The 22,702-nt window shown below is 53.2% G+C and overlaps 1 protein-coding gene across 1 annotated transcript in view; it reads left to right on the plus strand.

Annotated features, from left to right (window-relative positions):
• RADIL (Rap associating with DIL domain) overlaps positions 1–22,702 on the plus strand; it is a 126,701-nt gene that overhangs the window by 27,105 nt on the left and 76,894 nt on the right. Inside the window, 3 exon segments of the mRNA XM_053894244.1 lie at positions 5–86; positions 1,438–1,598; positions 4,970–5,044. Of these exon segments, the coding sequence (XP_053750219.1) occupies positions 5–86; positions 1,438–1,598; positions 4,970–5,044 (318 nt within the window).

Genomic DNA, 22,702 nt, shown 5'->3' on the forward strand with positions numbered 1-22,702 from the left:
CCAGGTTCATGAACCACCGAGTCCCCGCCCACAAGAGGTACCAGCCCACCGAGTACGAACATGCAGCCAACTGTGCCACCCATGCTGTGAGTTGGCTTTTGGGGGGCCGGGAGCTGAGAGGGGGACGCTTCCAGGTGCAGGGGGAGGCAGGCTCTCTGCCCTTGGCGAGACTCAACATCTCCATTCCACGGTGATGTCCCCGCTGACATCAAGTCCTCTGTGGCCCTTGGAAGAGTGAGTGGGATCTCGAGGGAAGGCCATTTGGGGAAACTGGACTGTGGTGCTGAGCAGGCCTCCCTTTTTGCTCTTCGAACCTTCAGTGGCTCCCTAGCACCTGTACGGCATCTGGACTCCGTTACGAGCTCCCGGGCAGGTCTTAGCTCATGTGTCGGCCCACCTCCCACTGCCACGCTCTTCCCCTCAGGTTCCAGCACCTGAATGGGCCGTTTCCTGGATAGAAGGTACACCTCCATGCCTTTGCAAACGATGTTCCGCCTGCTTGGAATAATTCACCGACTCCACCCCAGCCTCGCCTAAGAAATCCTCTGGGCAGTGGATCCCTTTGAGAATAACGAAAGACCTAGACCTCCCCTGTCCAGCTCGGTAGCCACTGGCCCCGTGTGGCTGTTGCGCGCTTGACGTGCAGCTCGTCTGATTGGAGACGTGCTGTGCGTGCGACATACGCACCCACTCGGGAAGACCTGGCAGGAAAGACAGGATGTAAAATGTCTCCTCAAAATGTGTATGTTAATTACGTGGTCTTGTGGACCTGTCGGGCTGAACAGATAAAGTATTGACATTAACTCCGTCTGTTTTTCCTTTTAAAAACGTGGCTTGCCAGAACGTCTCAAATGACCTCTGGGACCGGTGTTACCCTTCCGTTGACTGGTGTTGCCAGAGACCCTTTCTTTAGAAACAGTGCTCCCGGCACACAGAATTGGGCACACGTCCTGGGACTCCCCGCCCCCAGTGCTTCGGAGAGTTCTAGACTTCTCTCGGGAAGTGATCGATAAACCGGGATGTGACGAGTGAGGGGTTTTCCAGGCGGACCTGGTGGGGAGGGACGTTTTCTTCAGGAGGCGGGGACTACGTGTGTACCCTGACCTTCTCTAGGGCTGTGCTGCCCCATGTGGTGGCCGCTGGCTCCGTGGGCTGCTGAAACAAACTGAGATCGATCGCCACGAAATAGAATTAAAAATTCGCTGCCTCACTGCTGCAGTCACGGTTCGAGTGCTCAGTGGCCGCTGGTGCCTGGTGGCTCCCGTATCGGACGGTGGGGGTCTGGGACGTTACCACCTCGGAGGGAGGTTCCGATGGGCGGCGTGGATCTAGAGAAACGGGTGGGCGGCGTGCCCAAGGAGGCTCGGGGTCTGCGTCCCTCCCCGGATTCCACACGGGAGGCTGGTCCTGCAACACCTGTTTCCACTCTGCTTCCAGCTCTGGATCATTCCCAGCATCCTCGGCAGCTCCAACCTCTACTTCCTGTCGGATGACGACTGGGAGACCATCTCTGCCTGGATCTACGGCCTCGGCCTCTGTGGGCTGTTCGTGGTGTCCACCGTGTTCCACACGATCTCCTGGAAGAAGAGGCACCTCAGGTGCGTTCCGCCTGGCCCACTGGAGGGGTGTGTGCCAGGCGGGGTGGCCAGGGCAGGGGGCATGGCTGGCTGAGCCAGAAGGGGCCCGGGGCGGTGATCTTTGCCTCTGCGGGCTGGGGTCAGATCCCGCCTGGGCAGATCACCTCACCCACGTGAGGCTCGTTTGCTCCCCTGTGGGCACCTCGGAGAGCCAGCCCCCGGCTCCCAGGGTCGTTCCGAGAGATCCTCGAACCGTCAGAATGACCTTTGACCCTTGTGGGCACCACCCCGGGTTCCGGGTCCTGTGCAGACATCACCCCTGATCTCTTCAGTAGTTCTGTGGTGTAGGCGTTAGTCTGGGGTTTGTATTTATTTTTATTGGTTACTATTATTTTTTCTTCTTCTTCTTTTTAATTTTGGAGAGAGAGAGCGCGAGTGAGCGGGGAGAGGGACAAAGAGAATGTTAAGCAGGCTCCAAGCTCAGCGCAGAGCCCGATGTGGGGCTCAATCCCCTGAACCGTGAGATCATGACCTGAGCTGAAGTCACAAGTCAGATGCTCAATCGACTGAGCCACCCAGGCACCCCTCTTTTTTTTTAATGTTCATTTTTGAGGGACAGAGAGCACATGTGGGGGAGTGGCAGAGAGAGAGGGGGACAGAGGACCCCAAGAGGGTTCTGTGATGACAGCAGAGAGCCCGATGCAGGGCCTGAGCTCACGAACTGCGAGATCATGACCTGAGCTGAAGTCAGACGCTTCTCCTACAGAGCCACCCAGGTGCCCCAGTCTCCCGTTTTTATACTTTTGCTTTGCTTTTAATTTTTATTTTTTAATTAATGAATTAAGTTTTTCTTTGCTTTTAATTTTTATGTTCTATGATTTTTTTAATGTTTGTTTATTTTTGAGACAGAGAGAGAGAGTGCGCAAGTGGGGAGGGGCAGAGAGAGAGGGAGACACAGAATCCGAAGCAGGCTCCGGGCTCTGAGCTGTCAGCACAGAGCCTGACGCGGGGCTCGAACTCACGAACCGCGAGGTCATGACCTGAGCTGAAGTCGGACACTTCAGCAACTGACCCACCCAGGCGCCCCTCTTTGCTTTTAATTTTTAAAAACACTGTGGTGAATACACATAATGTAAATTGACTATCTTGACCAGTCTCAGGTGTCCCTCTCAGGGGCATTAAACACAGTCACATGGCTGTGCAGTCACCACCAGCATCTCCAGAACTTTCTTCATCTTCCGGAACTGAAGCTCTGTCCCCTTTAAACGCTCACTCCCCACCCCTCCGCCAGCCCCTGGCACCCCCCGTCCTGCCTTCTGTCTCTGTGAATCCGACTCCTCTGGGGACCTCATATAAAGCAGCCATACTGTGTGTCCTCTTGTGTGTTGAAGTCACTGCCCGCATAACCAGTGGTGTCACTGTGTTGCCCGTGGCTGTCCACGTCTGTCACGGAGTGGATGAACATAATAGTACCTATCTTCTAGGCGGGATTAAAGAGTTATTGGTCACAAATTGCTTAGACCAGTGCTCTGCTTATGGTCCCTGCCCTATACGGACTAGCTGTTGTTACCGCTTTTATTTCTAGGGAGACGTGAAGTTAAACCATATGTAGAATCCCTGGTCGGATTTATTGAGAGCTGAAGTTTGCTGGACAGAACCACGCCTTGTATTAGTTACCTATCGCTCTGTAACACATGACCCTAAATCGCAGAGGTTTTGAGTAACTGGAAACCTTGGCTATCTCTCGAAGCTTCGGAGTCAGGATTTCAGGAGCTTAACTGCCCGGCTGTGGTTCTCGATCTCTGGGGGAGTCAAGGTGCTGGGCCCCGGGGCTGCTCTCATCTGAAGGCTTGACTGGGGCTGGAGCCGCTTGCAAGGTGGCTCCCTCACCTGGTTGGCAGGTTGCTGCTGGATGTTTACGGGGTGCTTCCCACATGGGCCTCTCCACAGACATGTGGCTCATTTCTCCCAAAGTTGGTGTTCCAAGAGGACAAGGCAGAGGCGATAATATCTTTTAGGATCTAGACTCAGAAATCACACTCCATCCTTTCCGCAGCCCCCTGTTGGTTACATGTGTTTGCCTTATTCATCGGGGGAGGGGGCTGCACATGGGTGGGCTTACCAGAAGGTGGGGCTCTTCGGGCACCATTTTGGAGGTTGGTTACCACACCGGGCAAACATATGGAGGACTCCGGTTTGCTCCTCAACGTGAGGTCACACAAAAACAGCCAGTGTTTGTTGAGTACTTCTTCTTACGCGTGCAAAGTACCAACTCACTTAACCCTCATGGCCAGCCCGTGACAGGCTGCGGATATCCTCCCTGCTTGACAGATGAGAGAGCCGAGGCTGAGAGATGGTGAGGAGCCAGGTCAAGGTCATACAGTCCATAAGTGGTAAGGTTGGGACTCGAACCCAGGCCTTCTGGTTCCAGAGCCTGGATCTGAACCAGGATGCCAGGACCCAGAGGGTCTTTGAGGTCGGAGGGAGCACATAGTTTTTGGCGGGGGGGCACATGGTTTTGTTGGTGTTGCATTTTGTTTTAACCACCAAATTCGTTCATCATTTGAAATCTTTTGATGGGGCGCCTGGGTGGCGCAGTCGGTTGAGCGTCCGACTTCAGCCAGGTCACGATCTCACGGTCCGTGAGTTCGAGCCCCGCGTCAGGCTCTGGGCTGATGGCTCAGAGCCTGGAGCCTGTTTCCGATTCTGTGTCTCCCTCTTTCTCTGTCCCTCCCCCGTTCATGCTCTGTCTCTCTCTGTCCCAAAAATAAATAAACGTTGAAATCTTTTGAAAAGCCCAGTGTATAAAGCCAAAATGCAGGGGCGCCTGAGTGCCTCAGTCAGTTAAGGGTCTGACTCTTGATTTTGGCTCAGGTCATGATCTCATGGTTCATGAGTTCGAGCCCCACATCCGGCTCTGTGCTGACGAACCCAGAGCCTGTTTCGAATTCTCTCCCCCGCCCCCCCCCCCGCCTCTCTCTGCCCCTCCCCTGCTCACCTCTCTTTCTCTTTTTTATGTGAACACACGTGTGTGTGTCTCTCTCAAAATAAATAAATAAACTAAAAAAAAAAAAAGCCAAAATGCAGAGTTGCCGTGATTCAAGTGCAGGCGAGGGGGTCCATCCTTACCCTTCAGGAGAAGGGGGGTCCTCCGAGAGACCTGCGGGGGTTCTCCATTCAACCCCCAGGGTCATGGGGAGACTGGTTTGAAAACCACTACTCTGGTCACTCACAGATGGGGACCCGGAAGCCCAAGGGTCGTGGCTGGGTAGAGGTGAGCCCGCCCCCAGCCCGGACTCTTCCCCACCTGCGGGGAAGCATGTTTGTCCAGGGTGTGGCTCTGGGGCCCTGACCCTGACCCTGACCCTGACCCTGACCCTTCTCTGCTCCAGGATGGTGGAACGTTGCCTGCACATGTTCGACCGCATGGTCATCTACTTCTTCATAGCGGCCTCCTACGCGCCCTGGTGAGCATCTGTGTGCCGTTCCCGGGAAGGGCTGGCTTCTTCTCTTTTCTCTGAATTCCTTTTTGTATTTGGCTGGGTGACATGCTGGCTCGGCACAAAAGGGTGTGGGTAAACAGATGCCCTCTGCCCATTCTCCTTCTAGAAGCAACTACGTATTATCAGTTTCTTGTGTGTGTTTCCAGAGTTACTTTGTGCTAAAAGAGCAAATGTGTGCACACGTACATACGTGCGTAGTGATGTTGTAAATTTATATGTTTATACTTCTATTTTTCCTCCAACTTTTAGAGCAAAAGGGAAGGATACCATACAAACTGCAAATCGCATTTGTTCTCGGTAATGTTGCCGGGGACACCTCTCTACATTAGTACATTGAAGTGCGGCCTTTTTTTTTTTTTTTAACGTTGATTTATTTTTGAGAGAGAGTGAGAGTGTGCGAGCGTGAGAGGGCCAGAAAGAGGGAGACAGAGGATCCAAAGCAGGCTCTGTGCTGTGATCGCAGAGCCCGACGTGGGGCTCGAACTCATGAACCACGAGATCATGACCTGAGCCGAAGTCAAGAGTCGGCTGCTTAACTGACTATGCCACCCAGGTGCCCCAAGATTTTCCCAATCTTTTCTTTTTCCTTTGTTTTTTTTTTTTTAAGTTTTTAAAAATGTTTATTTATTCTTGAGAGAGAGGGAGACAAAGCGTGAGTGTCGGGGGAGGACCAGAGAGAGGGAGACACAGAATCCGAAGCAGGCTCCAGGCTCTGAGCTGTCAGCACAGAGCCCGACGCGGGGCTCGAACTCACGAACCGCAAGGTCATCACCTGAGCCCAAGTTGGAGGACGCTTAACTGACTGAACCACCCCTTCCCAATCTTTTATTTCTTTCTGCAGCAACATACTGTTTCCTGGCCGTCCCCTGTGTGTGGGTATTTATGGCAGTGGGACGGTCCACCCCTTTGCCAAGAGAGACAGAACCTCAGTGAATCTTGTTGTTTGTGTATCATTTAGCACACACGCACGGATATGTTGGCTCCAATCGTATGAATTGCTGAGACGCGGCCTTTTCTGACCTACAAAAACAGCAGCTTTGTGTGGTCAAGCCCGATCTTTGTCTGATAAATGCGAGACTTGGACTCCTGGGCGGCAGGGAGTGAACCTTTGTAATTTGGTTAACTATTGCCAGATCACCACACGTTGTATCAGTTTTAAACTCCCCCGGCGAGTGACCCGGGGTTTTCCACCTTGATTTAGTAGTAAATCCGGAAAGTTCTGAAAGAAAGAAACACTAAGCTTCAGGCCACACCCGGGGCGCCTGAGTGGCTCAGTCAGGCTAAGCAGCCAGTTCTTGATTTCCACTCAGGTCATGATCTCATGGCTCGTGAGTCTGAGCCCCACACTGGGCTGTGCGCTCATAGCGTGGACCCCGCTTTGGATGCTCTGTCTTCCTGTCTCTGCCCCTCCCCTGCACACTCTGCCCCCCCCCCCGCCTTCTCTCTCAAAAATAAATAGACATTTTAAAAATTTGGGGGAAAAAGCTTCAGGCCATGCTCTACAAGTCTGGGGAGGCGGCTGAGCCATTGCACTCATGGTTGGTGAATGCGTACTGTGTGGCCGGGTGACGGTGGGCGTTTGGACCCCGAGGGTCTGGCTGGTGGATGGACATCTGTGACAGGACAGTGATGGCGTGGTAAGACAGCCCTGTGTGCGTGCAGCTGTGGGAGCTCAGAGGAGGTGCTGCTGTGGCGTGGGGGCCTTGGGAGGGCTGCCTGGAGGAGGTGTGCCGCTCTGAGAACGTGCGTGTGGGCTTCTGAAGGGTGGGAGCCACGGGAAGGTTCGTTCTGTTTTGGCCTAGGAAATTTCTTTCTTTCTTTTTTTTTAATTTTTTTTTTTAACGTTTTTATTTATTTTTGAGATAGAGAGAGAGAGACAGAGCATGAACGGGGGAGGGGCAGAGAGAGAGGGAGACACAGAATCGGAAGCAGGCTCCAGGCTCTGAGCCATCAGCCCAGAGCCTGATGCGGGGCTCGAACTCACAGACCGCGAGATCGTGACCCGGGCTGAAGTCGGATGCCCAACCGACTGAGCCACCCAGGCGCCCCTCTTTCTTTTTTTTAAATGTTTATTTTTTTTTTATTCTGAGAGGCAGAGACAGAGCACAAGCAGGGGAGGGGCAGAGAGAGGGAGACACCGACTCTGAAGCAGGCTCCGGGCTCTGAGCTGTCAGCACAGAGTCCCACGCGGGGCTCGAACCCACGAACCATGAGATAGATCGTGACCTGAGCTGAAGTCAGATGCTTAACCTACTGAACTCCGCTCGCCTAGGAAACTTCTATTTTTGGCCATCATAAGTGAGGCGTTCTCTTCCGTTATGTGTGCTGCTGAGTGGGTTTTGTGTGTGTACGCAAAGGCTGTTGCTTTAGGAAACACATCTCAGTGCAGGTGCCGTGCCTGCAGAGTGTGCACCCGTGTCCCTGTGCAAAATAAGCCGATTTTCACACACAGCGGCCCGCACCCAGCTGAAGCAGACCACGTCCAGCGCCCTCGTCCCCCTCCAGGTTACCACAGCCCCGACACCCGTCGCCATACGATAGTTTTGCCTGATTGCTTATTTCGTGTCAGTGGCGTTCTCGTTCTTTCGATCCCGCTTCTTCCACGGAGCACGTGCCTGGTGAGACCCACGGAGTCACGGTTGCCACCCACCCACTACTCTCCGTGCCGGACAGCGTTCTGGGGGCCGCACCTCAGGTGTCCATGCTCCTGTGGCAAGCTTTGCGTGGTGCCCAGGTTTTGGGGAGATTACGGAACCATGGTTTTCTGGCTGTTCTCATACCGGTGTGGAGGCACACGGAGTGTAGATGGGAGGCTGCTCGGGCTATTCTCCGGGGCGATGGGGGTTTCCTGGGCTGGTCTCTCCCCGCCCACCGCCGCCCCAGAAACCAGCCCCGCTGCTGCCTGCCTGGGGACAGGGCAGACGGTGCCCCATGACCAGCTGGGCTTCAGGACAGGAGGGGACCCGCTTCTCTCCCCAAAACCAGTATGCTTCTGACCGTCGGATGCTCAGGTGGGCAGGCATATGTCTGGAGGCTTCTAGAATAGGCACAGGTCCTGGGGGAGGGGCAGCCTGCTGGAGCAGGCCGGGAGCAGGAGAGAGACCCCAGGAGCCACAGGAGGAGGGAGCTCATTCCACGCAGCCAGCTGTGGTCAGCCCCGGTGTGCCCGGCGCACCGCCTGCGGTTGCCGGGAACCAGGCGATGTCAGGTTTCCTTTTGGATGTGGCCGAGTGGAGTGGAGCTAAGTTTGGTGCTCGGCTGCAGTAACTGTCTTTGACATGGATTTCTAGAACGATCCGTGGACTGTCCTCCCCTCTGCTGATTTAATCCCTGCGTCTCTCTTCTTTACCCCCGGCTGCGGCTGACTGGGCCCGGGCTCTGTCCCGGTCCTGTGCCGGCGGCTGAGGATAAGGCCGTAAGCCAAGGTACCGGCTCTCTCCCCTAATGGGACTTAGGGTCTCACAGGGAACACAGACGTGGGCTGTCCCAATACCGAGCCAGGAGATGAAGCACAACGGTGGTTAAGTGCCGCGAACGAGGGGAGCGGGTAACGTGCCTTGGGTCTGCGAGCCGTTCAGGAGGAAGAATGAGCAGAACGTGGGGGTCGATTGGATGTGAGGGGGGAGATAGAGAAGGTTGGTGACCCGTTTCCCGGCTGGAAAACTGACCGCCTGGGTGCCTGGTGAAAAGGGGACGTGGGACAGATGGTGTACATTCCTTTGGTGGGAACTTTTTTTTTTTAAATTAAAAAAAAAAATTAAGTTTATTTATTTTTGAGAGAGACAGAAACAGTATGGGGGGGAAGGGCAGCTAGAGAGGTAGAGAGAGAATCCCAAGCAGGCTACGCGGTGCCCGCACAGAGCCTGATGTGGGGCTTGAACCCGAGAAGCCGCGAGATCATGACCTGAGCCGAAATCAAGAGTCAGTCGCTTAACCGACTGAGCCACCCAGGCGCCCCTGGTGGGTACTTTTCTTTGAATTGCTCTGGTTCTCAAGCTGTTTTCTGTGGAGGCCTGGAGGTACCCAGAGGACCACGGGGGGTGGGGGTGTGAATGACCGTGGGTTCCCCCCATCCTTGCCTCAGTCAGGAAACTCCATTTTTTTGTGTTTGTTTTTGATAGCTTGGATGTAGGTCCACATGTAAGATTCCTGCACACAGTCTTTGCTTAAATAAAGGGTGTAAAATATGGTTGAAGGGCTCTGGCATGGTAGAAAGAGAAAAGCAGAAATATTTGTTGGAAGTTCACATTTTTTTTAGGCGGGGGAAGGGTTCATTTTCTTCTGTTAAAGTCAAGTTGAACTTCTCTGTGATATTTTAGTAAAAAATGTGGTTGGATGCTCACTCCTCCTTCGCCCTTGACCTCCATACCAGCCCATTCTCCTTCTATCCCTTCCTCTGCCCACGCCCTCCATCCCATCTCTACTCATTCTCCTACCCATTGGTCTATGTCGTGTTTGTTTGGAGATCTAGAAAGATCTTCCCTGATGGTTCTTCTGGGTAACGAGTCGAGTTATTTATTTATTTTTACCTTTAAGGTTTCTAGTATAGCTTCTTTTTTGTTGTTGTTTATTTATTTGAGAAAGAGCGTAAGCAGTAGAGGGAGAGAAACAATCTAAAGCAGACTCCGTGCCCAGTGTGGAGCCCGACTGGGGCTCTATCTCACGACCCCGAGATCGTGACCTGAGTCGAAGCCAAGAGTTGGATGCTTAACTGACTGAGCCACCCAAGGTGCCCCGACTTAACTTTTTTTTTTTTAATTTAAATCTAAGTTAATACATAGTGTAATAAGATTTCAGGAATAGAATTTAATGATGTGTCACTTACATATAACCCCCGGTGCTGATTCCAACAAGTGCCCTCCTTGATGTCCCTTGCCCATTTAGCCCATCCCCCACCCCTCTCCCCTCCAGCAACCCTCAGTTTGTTCTCTGTATTTAAGAGTCTCTTGTGGTTTGTCCCCCTCCCTGTGTTTATCTTATTTTTCCTTCCCTTGCCCTGTGTTCCTTTGTTTTGTTTCTTAAATTCCACATGTGAGTGAAATCGCGCATGTGTCTTTGTCTATTTCACTAAACATAATACATAACACTCTAGTTCCATCTACGTTGTTGCAAATGGTAAGATTTCAATCTTTTGGATCGCCGGGTAATGTTCCTGTGTATTTACCACCTTTTCTTTATCCATTTGTCAGTCGATGGACATCCAACTTAACTTCTTTATAATGACAAATGGACTCTGAGCCACTTGCTTTTTTGTGGGGACAGGGAGGGCAGAGGTTTTACAGAAGGTATTCTCACTCAAGAAATTCACTCGAGAAAAAAGTGAAAGGACCCCTCCACACCCCCCCACCCCCACCCCCCCGCCAAACCACAACCATCATTGACTGGCCCTTTCTAGATGGAGCTCCCGTGTCCCCGTCGACAAGGGACTCCGGTCAGTGTCTGTGCATTTACAGGTCTGTCTTCACATATGCAGATAATACAGCCCTGCTGTTCTCCACTCACTCCCCACCCCAACACCTGCCGGCATGCCTTGGAGATGTATGCACCTAGTTGCAGATAGTTCTATTTTCAAACCGCTCTGATGGATAATTTGGTATAAAGAATTAATAATAGGAGATTGGAATAGTGGAGAATTGGTTAACCAGCGTCAGTGACAAATCCAGAGAAGCCAGGAGCGGCAGATACAAGGGACAACTATGGACCTGTCCCTCCATCCAGGGCAGACCTTCCACCTCATTGGAAAGGGTCTGGTCTTTTTTTTTTTTTAATGTTTATTTGTTTTTGAGAGAGAGAGAGAGAGAGTGAACGAGAACACAGGCAGAGGAAGGGCAGAGAGAAAGAGGGAGACACAGAATCCGAAGCAGGCTCCGGGTTCTGAGCTATCAGCACAGAGCCCGACGCGGGCTTGAACTCACGAACCGTGAGATCATGACCTGAGCCGAAGTCGCTTAACCAACTGAGGCACCCAGGCGCCCCAAGAAGGGTCCGGTCTTTGCGCACGGGATGGCAGAGAAGCTCCTGAGGGGCCTGTGGGTGCAGCTTGCTGGAAATCAGCCCTCTGGGGTGCCGGGGGAGGCCAGCCACAGGAGGTACCGAGCTTCAGCACTTGCTCGGTGCCGCGGAAGCTGCTGTTTGCTGGGTGCTCCTGGAACCAGCAGCTAGAGAGGCCCCTGCAGGAACCTAGAGCGTTTCGGTGCGGTTCAGTCGTGCAGACAGCTGCTCAGGGTGAAGGTCAGACAGCTTGCTGGATGGGAGTCCCTGACGGGGGAGGGGGCCCCGTGTGCAAGTGTGTGGGGCTGAAGACAGGGTGCAGGGAGCAGCCCCCTGGCCTGGGCCACGGGCCTGCAGCATCCGGGACCTGCCGCTGTACCGCCGGCACCCAGGTCAACACCTGGAGAACAGCTGAGGCCAAGTGCTAGAGAAAGCCGTGCCCCGCCAGGCAGCTCGCCCTGGGGAAACAGCCTGGCCGAGCAGTGGAGAGAAAAGCCTGCTCCCCAGGGAATGTGGTGGGAGGACCGCAGGGGTCCGGAAGGAAGAGCCTTTCCTCCTGCGAAGCGTCTTCACTGCACTCCCCGACAAAGCCCAACAACGTCGTGCCTGCGGCCGGGGAAGAATGGACTCGGTCCGGCTCCCTCGTCTCCGTTATCTCGGAGCAGGCAGAAAGTGGGGGTTTGGAGCTGAGAGGCAGGAAGTTGATAACCAGTCCCCCTTCCCCTCCTGGCAGACATTTGGGTACCTTCTGGCTCTTCCTGTGTGGTCCGTGCTGTGATGAATGTCCTCTCTGAGCCGTGTGCACGTACCAAGCAGCGTTTCTTGGGTTTTTCCATGACAGCCCATGGCCCTTCTGGGGAGCCTTAGGGCACAGGCTTTCTCTGGGGTCAGCCTTCCTGTGGCAGGGAAGGGAGGAACCCCCCTCAGGCTGTGCCCTCGGCTCTCTCCCAGGTTGAACCTTCGGGAGCTGGGCCCCTGGGCCTCGCATATGCGTTGGCTGGTCTGGATCATGGCCTCTGTGGGCACCGTCTATGTCTTCTTCTTCCATGAGCGGTAAGCCAGGGCTGAGGGGGCGGGGGTGGGAGTGGGAGCCCAGGGGAGGCGGGGCCTCCTCTCTGCTCCTGGGGAGATGAGACCCCCCCCCCCCAAGATGACTCCGAAGCGTGACGGCACTGCTCTGCCTGACATCCTGGGGCTCGGGCCCGTGGATGGCCCCAAGGCCACAGCCTGTAGGGTCAATCTGAAGAGGTTTTTGAAAAGGCCCTGTGGGTCACGTGTTACCCACCTTCCCTAAACCGGGTTAGCAGATGACGGGGACTCCCTTTACTTCCGTCCTGTTGTCGGGTGAAGACAGAAACAGAGAAGCAAAAGGGAACAGTTGACTTCCTGGCACACAGGTGTCAGTCGATGTGGCCACTCAGGTGGATGGAACGCGGCTGCTTGGGCCCAGTGGGAGGAGGTGCTCAGATGACATGGTAATGACCGTCCGGGCTGGAGCGTGGCAAGCGCCCACCCGCGTGCCACACTCAGCACTGGCAATCCTGGCCTGTCCTCGCGAGGGCGGAAACCAGGACCCCCCAGTTCCGCCAGCACCTGCTGCGTGTAGCTGGGTGGCACCTGAGCCGAGGAGTGCTGGGGGCAGAGGGTGGAGTCCTCCTCACTCGGTCAGGGGTCCCCTCCTACCCAGCACGGGGAGCCTTACGCTGTCCCGAGGCCCAGATGGCTTGTCTTCCCGCCAGGTACAAGCTCGTGGAGCTGCTCTGCTATGTTATCATGGGCTTCTTCCCCGCCCTGGTCATCCTCTCAATGGTAAGTACCACCCACCCGGCCTGGGGGCTCCCGGCTGGCCGGAGGGGCCCGGGGTGACTCTCGGGGTTGTCCAGTCGGAGCCCCTCCTCTGGCACACGGGCAGAGTGAGGTCTAGAGGGGCCGTAGAGCATGCGGCTTAATCCTGGGGAGGGGGGGGCTCGACTCCTCGGTTCTGTAGCACCAACTCTGCCCAACCTCCAGTGAGCTGTGACCCTCCACGCTTCAGCCCTGCTGTGTGTTTAAGGATTAAATCCCACGGAGAGGGATTAGAATGGTGGGTAGGACGTAGTCCCCAGTTGCTAAATTAAATCTGTATAATAACATCCCTGGGCACGGAGGCAGAGCCGAGGCTCAGGACTTAATGATTACCCCCTTGGGTGTTGCCACATCCTAAGCTCCCAAACCAAGCCCAGAAAGGGCAACCAGGTTCCTTCACTGCACACTTTCTGAGCCCATATGGAGCGCGGGAGGCGTACCCACAGCATCCAGCGTCCTTGCCCCGAGCGTCACTGGAGATGGACACTGAGAGGGGAAGCAGCCGGCAGCGCTTTTGTGGCCCCTGAGTGGCCAGGCCAGGGTCTGTCCCCATAACCTCAGACCGTGGGGCATAGGATCTCCGGGTAGCTTTGCCCAGCCTGTGAGGGGCAGAGCCTTGCAGGGAGAGGACTGAGGCCCCCGCCCAGGAAGAGAAGAAGCTGGGTGGCCATGCATGGACCCCGTCTCCTCCCTGACCCTCAGTTGCCCCATCTGTGAGGTGGGCACAGTAAATTCAGCCTGCCCGGTACCCTCCCTAGGCCAAGTAACAGTTTATTATTTTTGTACTGTCATTGTTGGTTGATGTCAAAAGGATATTCGGTGAAATCTCACAGGTTTGTTTGTTTGTTTGTTTTTTAAATTGTATGGGTTTTATCCTAAGCGTTATGGTTAGGAAGGTCTTCCTTTCCCCAAGTTTAGGGATAACAGTCACCCGTATTTTCTCCTGTTTCTTTTATGGTTTAACCTTTAATAGGTAACTTTTCTTCTAACTCTTGTTTCTCCTGTACGTGGTGATTCCTCCCCGAATACTTAGCCAGTGATGTCCATTATCTGCCGTTGAAAACCGCTGTGTGAAACTGTTAAATTCATGCATATATGTGCGTCTACTTCCGAGATTTCAATTCTGTTTCATCAAGGGGACTGTCTATCCTGGCACCAGACCATTTTGCTTAGTGTAGCTTAATTGCATTTTAATCCGTGGCCCCATTAGTCCTCCTGCTCAGGATTTTCCCTATGATTTGTATTTATTCTTACAGGTTGCTTTTTCCCCCCTCCAAGTTTATTTTCATTTAAGTACATATATTTAAGTTATCTATTAAATATTAAATTATGTAATTCATATTAAATATTGTTAAGTTTCTAAAGTTAAATTATTTAAATTGCTTTTTAAATTTAAAAAAAGTTTATGAAGTGTATTAAATTAAATATTACACTATATAATTTATATTAAATAAATATTTTTAAAGTTTTAAAAATCTTAAACATACTTTAAATGTATTCTAAAATTTTTAAAAATCTTATGAAGTATATTAAGTATTACACTGTGTATTTTATATTAAATATTTTAAAATAAAATAAATTTTTAATATTTAAACTTATTTAAAAAATTTTATGAATTAGGGGTGACTGGGTGGCTCAGTCCGACTCTTGATTTAGGCTCGGGTCATGATCTCATGGTTTGTGAGTTTGAGCCCTGCATCTGAGGCTGTCAGCACAGAGCCTGCTTGGGATTCTCTCTTCTCCCTCTGTCTGCTGTTCCCCTGCTCATGCTCTCTCTCTCTCAAAATAAATAATAGTTAAAAAAAAGTATGAATTATATTAAACTAAATATTACACTGTATAATTTATATTACCAAAAAAGTTTTTGAATTAAAGAAATTTAAATTTATGTTTAAAAAATGGGTGATGGACATTGAGGAGGGCACGTGTCGGGATGAGCCTTGGGTGTTTGTTGTATGTAAGCAATGAATCGTGAGAATCTATTCCTGAAGCCAAGAGCGTGCTGTATACACTGTATGTCCGCTAACTTGACAATGAATTATATTAAAAAAATAAAGAAAAATTTAAATTTACTTTTTAAAATTTTTAAAATTTATGAGTATATTAAACATTACATTTTTATAATTTCTATGAAATGTTTTTTAATTTAAAGCTACTAAATTTCTTTCAAATTTTTAATGAATTTTATTAGATTGCATTGTATAATTTATATTCAATAAGTATTTTCAAAATCAAAAAGTTAAAAAATTGTATTTGAATTTATTTTCAGATTCTTACAAATTTTATGAAATATACTAAATATTACATGATATAATGTATATTAAATACATATTTTCAAAATTTTAAAGACTCACTTAAAGTTATTAAAAATGTTTTAAATTTTATGAATGACGTGGAATAAATATTAAATTATACAGTATCCGTCAACTTATGTATTACATATTTAAGTACGTGTATACTTGCATACATTTAAGTACTTATATACTTGTATATGGTAAGCATATACTTAAACACATAGTCACTGCAAAAAATGAGTCTGAAACTATGTGAATGAGCCAAAGCCGCCTTCTGCCTTCTCCCAATATCCCGCCCCAGCTGCAACCCCCATTCTGGTTGCTGTGTGTCCTTTCTATTTATTTACATGCAAGTCCACGTGGCTTTGCAGACACGCTGACTTGGCTTTCTTCTAAAAAGACGAGGTGACACGAATGTGCCGCTCTGCAGTGTGCTTTGCTCGCTTACCACGTGCCGTGGGCGTGTTTCCATGACCGCCATATAGCGTGACACCCGCCTCGTGAGGACGTGGTGAAGGTGGCGTCAGATAACCCCCCGAGGCCGTTCATGCAGTGCCCGGCACGTGGCAAGTACTGGGAGGCACCACACTCTCGAGGACTGAGCACAGACGTTGGCGGACGTGCATCCCCTGGGATTCGCCGCAGCGGACTGAGCACAGACGTTGGCGGACGTGCATCCCTGGGATGCTCCGCAGCGGCTGAAAAGAACGGAGACGGCTCCCGCTGTGGGAATGCAGACCGATCCCCAGCAGAGGAGTGAATCCAGCATGGAGTCAGAGCGTGGTGGGGATGGCGTGAGCCCGTTTGTCTGGAATGATCGAGAAAGATCCGTTCCTGCGCATAGTACATACGTACGAAGTGCATGCTGCGTATTGCACGTGGAGAGAACGTTTCTGGAAGGATACCGTAAAGCACTGTTGACAGCGGTAGCCTGTAATGCGTGTAAAAGTGGACCGAGGGGCATGGGGGGGGGGGGTGGCGTGGCAAGTTCTCACGCAGTCTCCGCTGTCCCTTCTTTTTTTTTTTTTTTAACGTTTATTTTTGAGACAGAGACACAGAATGAACGGGGGAGGGGCAGAGAGAGAGGGAGACACAGAATCGGAAGCAGGTTCCAGGCTCTGAGCCATCAGCCCAGAGCCCGACGCGGGGCTCGAACTCACGGACCGCGAGATCGTGACCTGAGCTGAAGTCGGAGGCTTAACCGACTGAGCCACCCAGGCGCCCCTCTGCTGTTCCTTTAACCACGAACGACTCCATTGTTAATAGTGCTCATCTCTGAAGGCTGGGACTACGACTTTCTTTTTCAGTTTATTTATTTTGAGAGAGCGAGAGAGAAAGAGAGCACGCGCACTAGTGGGGGAGGGGCGGAGAGAGAGAGGGAGACAGAATCCCAAGCAGGCCCCGTGCTGTCCCTGCAGAGCCTGGCACGGGGCTCGATCCCATGGACCGTGAGATTATGACCCGAGCCGAAATCAAGAGTCAGACGCTTAACCCACTAAGCCGCCCGGGTGCCCTCACTACTTCTCTCTTCGTATTTTTGGTTTGGTTTCTCTGAAATGTTTCCCCATGGACATGTACTACTTTAAAAAAATTGGGATAAAATATACATAAAATTTATGATTTTAGCCGTTTTAAGTATACAGTTCAGTGGCGTTAAGCACGTTCACATTATTGTGGATCTGTCGCCACCGTCCATGTCCAGAACCTTCTCATCTTCCCTAACTGAACCTCTGTCCCCGTTAGACACTGACTCCCTGTTCCTCCTCCCCCAGCCCCTGGTCACCTCCATCCTACTTCTTGCCTCCATGCATTTGATGAAGTCCTGGGACCTTATATGCGTGGCATCCTATGGTGTTTGTCCTTCCGTGTCTGGCTTATGCCACTCAGCATCACGTCCCCCAGGTTCATCCATGTGGTAGCACCTGTCAGAGTTTCCTTCCTTGTTAGCTCGGAGTGAGATAGTCCATTGCGTGAACTGACAAGAACAGTGGTTCATTTATCCATTCATCCGTGGGTGGACGTGTGGTTGCTTCCACGCTTTGCCTGTTGTGAACCTGGTTGTACACGTATCTGTTCAAGTCCTTGCCTTCACTTCTTTTAGGTGTATACCCAGATGTGTTAATTTTTAGAAAAGATAGACTGTAGAATATTCTCTGGGGTTTTGATAGAACCGAGTGACATCTGAGAATTAATCTGGGGGGAATTGACAGCACATGTGGGGACACCCTTCCCGGGAATCTGGGGAGGCTCACCATGCACGTCTCTTTTCGTTGGGTGGGAGGGGGGGTGGTGGGTGCTCCCGGCCCTGCTGCCTGCTCTTCTGACCTGCGCCCCACCCTTGTTCTTGCCGACAGCCCAACACCGAGGGCATTTGGGAGCTGATGACCGGAGGGGTCTTCTACTGCTTGGGCATGGTGTTCTTCAAGAGTGACGGGAGGATCCCCTTTGCCCACGCCATCTGGCATCTCTTTGTGGCATTTGGTGCTGGCACCCACTACTATGCCATCTGGAGGTACCTCTATCTGCCCAGCACCCTGCAGACCAAGGTGTCCAAATGAGGTGGCCCAGACTGCACGGGGCAGAGCATCATGGGAAGTGTTTCTGTGAACGTTGGTCCAGAGCACAGCGCCCAGGCCCGTCTGCGCGTCCACGGGCAGAGCTTTTGATCGGGTCTGAGGCTACTTCTGGTTGGTAACAGCCAGAACGTCCTTAGGGTCCCAGGTGAGAAAGAACACATTTAGTCATATTTACAGAGGAGAAGTTAACCCTGTAATGTGTTTCTATTCTAGGCAAGCGTTTCCTAATACAGACAACATTAATGTCTTCAGAAAAGGGAGCAGACATTGTCCTGGCAAACTGGGGGGGACCCTGGGCCAATATGTGCTCCTTAAGGTCCTCAGAAATCTGTTAGGGAGTCAGTGGGTTGTTTGTACCCGGCCGGCCAGGGCCTCCTCTGCTACCAAAGTCCTGGCTGGGGAATCGCGCCCTGTTCAGGGAGTCACCCAGCTTTACATCAGGGATGGTGAATACCTGTGACCAGAGCAGACATTACCAATCAACTGCAGCATGGTGCGGCATCAGAATTCTCCTCCAGGCGGTGCTCAGGGCAGCTCAGCACTCCTGATGGCGCCTCTTAGCCTTTCTTGCCTGGCGTGCTCTGCACTGGGGTCGTGGCCCAGACCAGTGAAATGTCTGTCTCCAGGCGGGGGGGCGTGCTTGCCTCCTGCACTCCTTCTCCCTTGTCCCTTTCGGGGAAGCCCCTGGAGTGGGCGGTCTGGGGGCAGTAAGGGGAAACTAAGGCAGGCAACCTGAGCATACCTGACCTTGTGCTCCACTGTTGCTGGTTCTCGGTGCAGAGAACCTCGAGGCAGACGTTCTCTTCTTATGCTGACAAACCCAGAGAAGTTATCAGCCATTCGTTGGTTGGGGGCGGGGTGGGGGGTGCGGCAGGCCTGGAACTTGCTGGCCTGCTCCACGTTTAGGGCTCGTGATGCCAACATTCGGTGATTCTTGCTTGTTGCCAATCAGTGGCCCTGAGAGGCTCCTCCCATGAGCCCCAGAGGGAAGGTTCCATAGGGATCTGGGCAGAGTGTCCCCAGTGTTGGGATACTCCCACCTCTGAAGCCCCCAGCAGCCCAATGTCAAGGCCTCCAGGGACCTGTCCCTCACAGCGTCCTCCAGTGGCTGGGCTGGCCACTCTGACCTGGCGCATGGACATTTACTCGGGAGGGGATCCAGGCCCAGCCCCCTATCTGAATGGGAATCTCAGAATCTCTGGATCAAACCTCTGTCTCAAGGTAGACAGGCCTCAGTCTGCGACTCCCAACCAGAGTTGGGTGGGCAAAAAGACAGGATGCCTTATGCTTCGTTCTAGTACATTCCAGGATACTTCAGGGTCCCAGCATCTGGAATCCCCATGTACCGAAGCCAGTTTTAAATCATCCAACACATTCCTGAGATAGGCGGGTTCTGAACCAGCAGATGCTTTGGGGATTTTTTTGCTCTCGGACCTGTGCGTGGGTGTGTGTGGGTGTGCACACACGTGTGCATGTCTGTGTGTTTCCGCTGGCACTCCCAGCCTCTGGAAGCTGCCTTCATCTGGTCTGCTCGCCATCAGTTGGGGTCAGGGTTGGAGGGTGGGGATGAGGAGAGGAAGCTTTGTGGGGGCGGGGCCCTGGGGAGGCCCTCTTCCCTGAATGGGGGGCAGGGACGCAGTGCTGTGATCTCTGCCTGGGCCTGAGGCGGGGGGAGGGGCTCGCGTTAGCTCTGGGAAGCCCATCAGGAAACCTCCCAAAGCAAGGCCCCAGCCCCGTGCCAAGCTGACGTGAAAGTCCCGTCACAGCCAAAGCCCCGTTATGGGACCGGGCCTGGGCGCCTGGGACCTGGGACTTCAGTGGCTCTGCAGCTGAGTTCTTTATGTGATACCTTCATTTCCTGCCCCCCTCCTCCTGCGGTTTGGTCTTGCATCATTCCCCCCCCCCCCCCCCGCCCCGAGGCAGCCTGCCCCTTTGTGCCCCACACCTCTTGAGGCGCTGGTTCACCCCTCCATCCACCCGTCTCATCCCCACTCCTCCTTCAAAGCCCTGCTCAGGCGTCAGTATCGAGGGACTTCTGGCCTTCCTCTGACGTGGGGGGCTCCCGCCTGCTTCCCAACACCCCCCGTGCTCACCTGCACCACAGCTTTGATCTCTGTCCTTTGTCACCCTGGTCCTTGCACCTGCTCCCCGACCCAGGAGCTCTTTGAGAGAGGCACGGTGTCCTGGTGGGTCTGACATCAAATCTGGCATCTTCTGTTAGTAAGGGCTTGGGCCAGTTCCTTAACCTCTCTGTGCCTCAGTGTCCTCAGCTATAAAATGGGTATAGTAAGGCGGCACTTTGCAGCGTTGCTTGAAGGTTCAGTAGGATAACGAATTAAACTCCCAGCCTCGTATCCTCATAGCTCTCTTAGTGGTCCACGTGAGAACCAACCTCTGATAATGAAGGTGACACCCTTCTAGGCGTGTCAGCGGTACTAGCCAGAGGAATGAATGACTAATGGTGGAATTTCAGACTGTGGACAGGCTGGTGAGGACACCGCTCTGTAGGGCCTTGACCACATTCCTTCCCCTTATTCCACTTCAGGGTGTTTCCTGTGAACCCTTTCTCTCCCTCAGCATCGTTGTGAAAGTGAGTTTCCCAGCATTCCATTTCATCTAAACCCAGACCCTGGACCTCTTCCAAAATGTGTCACAAACAGTGCAGGAAAGGACAAGATGTTGCTCAGGCCATCCCCTCCTGTGGGTAAGCATTCTAGTCTGGGCATTGGACATGCAGGGGTGGAGAGGGAGGGACACTGGGAATTCAGAAGCCAGCCCCCTCTTCCTGGCCACCTTTGAGGCTGTCGTATGCCAGGACGACCCAGCAAAGTGACCATCATGCCCCAAGGAGCCAGGGAGGCGGTTTGCAGACCTCTTTGACGTTCTGGGTGCTTCAGCAGCTGTTCCTGAGTTAGGTGGACACTGCTGGGGTGGGTGAGGGGTGGGAGCCGGTGAGCAGGGAGGGATGAAGGCGGGTTGGGGAGGCTCCGCCGCTTGGCCGGGCTGGGGGACAGGCCTGGAGGTGACAGCCTGCTGACTGAGTCCACTGGCAGTCGTCTGGGCAAGCCAGAGCAGGTGCGCTTGCTGGTGAGGCCTGCCTGCCAGCCAGTGGGAACCCCCTGATGGGTCCTGGGCAGAACTTGCCGAGGGTAGTCCCCGGGGCCAGCGGTCTCTCGGGCCAGGGGTCTTTAAGCCAACGCCACACACCAGACCTGCCTTTCTTGACTGGAAATTGCACGTGTGGTGGGAACGGGACGGAGCGTCCCTTCTCCCCGTCAGCATCGGGCTCAGGCTGGGAGCACCCTAGGAGGGCACCGGTCACCGGTGGGTGCGGGATGGGAGTCCCAAGTGGGTCTAGACTGACGGTGGGGGTGGGGGCCCCGCACAGCGGGGTGACGTAGAGGGCTTCCCCAGAACGTGGCATTCCTAGGTTTTCTGGGGTTTTCTGCACACCAAGGTCTCTTTTCCATTTCGTCTGCAAAAGCTGAAGCGCTGGGTATGTTTTCCCAGCTCAGGCCTCCTTTGGGAAGCAGGGGCGGGGACAGCTCAGGGGCTAAGAGGGGCAGGGAGAGCTCAGAGGTCTGAGAAGTGAGTCTAGTGACTTAGAAAGCCACCGCCTACCGTGCAACCCGATGCCGCAGGGTGGGCTCTGGGGACCTCATCGTGGGGTCCTGAAAGGATAGGTCCACTACCCCCAAGTCTGGGCTGAGCATTTAAAAAAAAATTTTTTTTGATGTTTACTTAGTTTTGAGAGAGAGAGAGACACGTGCAAGTGGGGGAGAGGCAGAGAGAAAGGAAGACAGAATCTGAAGCAGGCTCCAGGCTCTGAGCTGTCAGCACAGAGCCCGATGTGGGGCTCGAACTCAGAAACCGTGAGATCATGACCTGAGCCGAAGTCGGACGCTCAACGGACTGAGCCACGCAGGCGCCCCTGGGCTGAGCATTTTTAATGATTGAGAAAGCAAAACAAAGCACTAGTGTGTAGCATTTGCCGACCTCCCTGGTGTAAATGCTCCCATGGCCAGTTTCCAGCTACCCCAGTGACACCACCGAAGATGCCTGGGGAGGGGATGAGCGTCTTTGACCCTCACAAGCCCGCACGGGCCCGCCCAGCACGCCGTTGCCCCACCGCTTCCTGACTGTGCCCCCTCACGCACGGAGCCGGGCCGGCCCGGGATGCCCAGTTGTGAGAACAGACCAGCTCTGCAGGGTCCCCGTGCGGGGTCAGGCGTGGCATTGAGATGCTCGGAAACTCCCCCTCGGGAGTCTGGAACCGGGAGCCGGTGGGACCTGATCCAGGTCCGGCCCTACGCTGGGTGGCACCCAAGACTTTCAGCCACGTCCGGCATCTCACGTGCGGGATGGAGATTGCGGTCAGCACACGGAACCGCTTTCTCTTGTGAACCGGGGGCAAAGGCCATGCCTGTGCTGGAGGAAGTCAGAGCAGTGTTCATGACCCCAGGGCTTGGCCAGGGAACCTCCACAGGGCTTGGCTGAACCACAGATCCAGACCCCCCCACCCCCCACCCCGGGGACTGCTGAGCCAGTAGGTCAGGATGGCACTCTGGAGTCTGCACTCTTCCGGGTGGTCTGGACACTGTTTCTGGAAGCCCTGCTCTGGAGCCCATCCCCTTTGAGGCCGTGCCCTGCACGTTAGTGATGGGGTCATAGAGTCAGTCTCCAGAGGACAGACACGTGTCCGGGGTGGGGGGCACCAAACCACTGCTCTTGCTTTGGGTTCCATTTCACTTAGTTTCCCAGATTCGCGGCGTTAATGCCCCTCAGCAGCCTGTGTTTATGCACAGGCCGTTCCCGAAATTGGGCGCTGTCACTGACGTTTCATCCGCTTTGTCCCAAGCCCTGTGATTTATGTCGTTTTTACAAGCACTCTAAGAGGTGGGCATGAGCCCATTTTA

Source organism: Panthera pardus, unplaced genomic scaffold (assembly GCF_024362965.1).
Source record: "Panthera pardus isolate Hobbes unplaced genomic scaffold, ASM2436296v1 HiC_scaffold_4, whole genome shotgun sequence".
Lineage (NCBI taxonomy): Eukaryota > Metazoa > Chordata > Mammalia > Carnivora > Felidae > Panthera > Panthera pardus.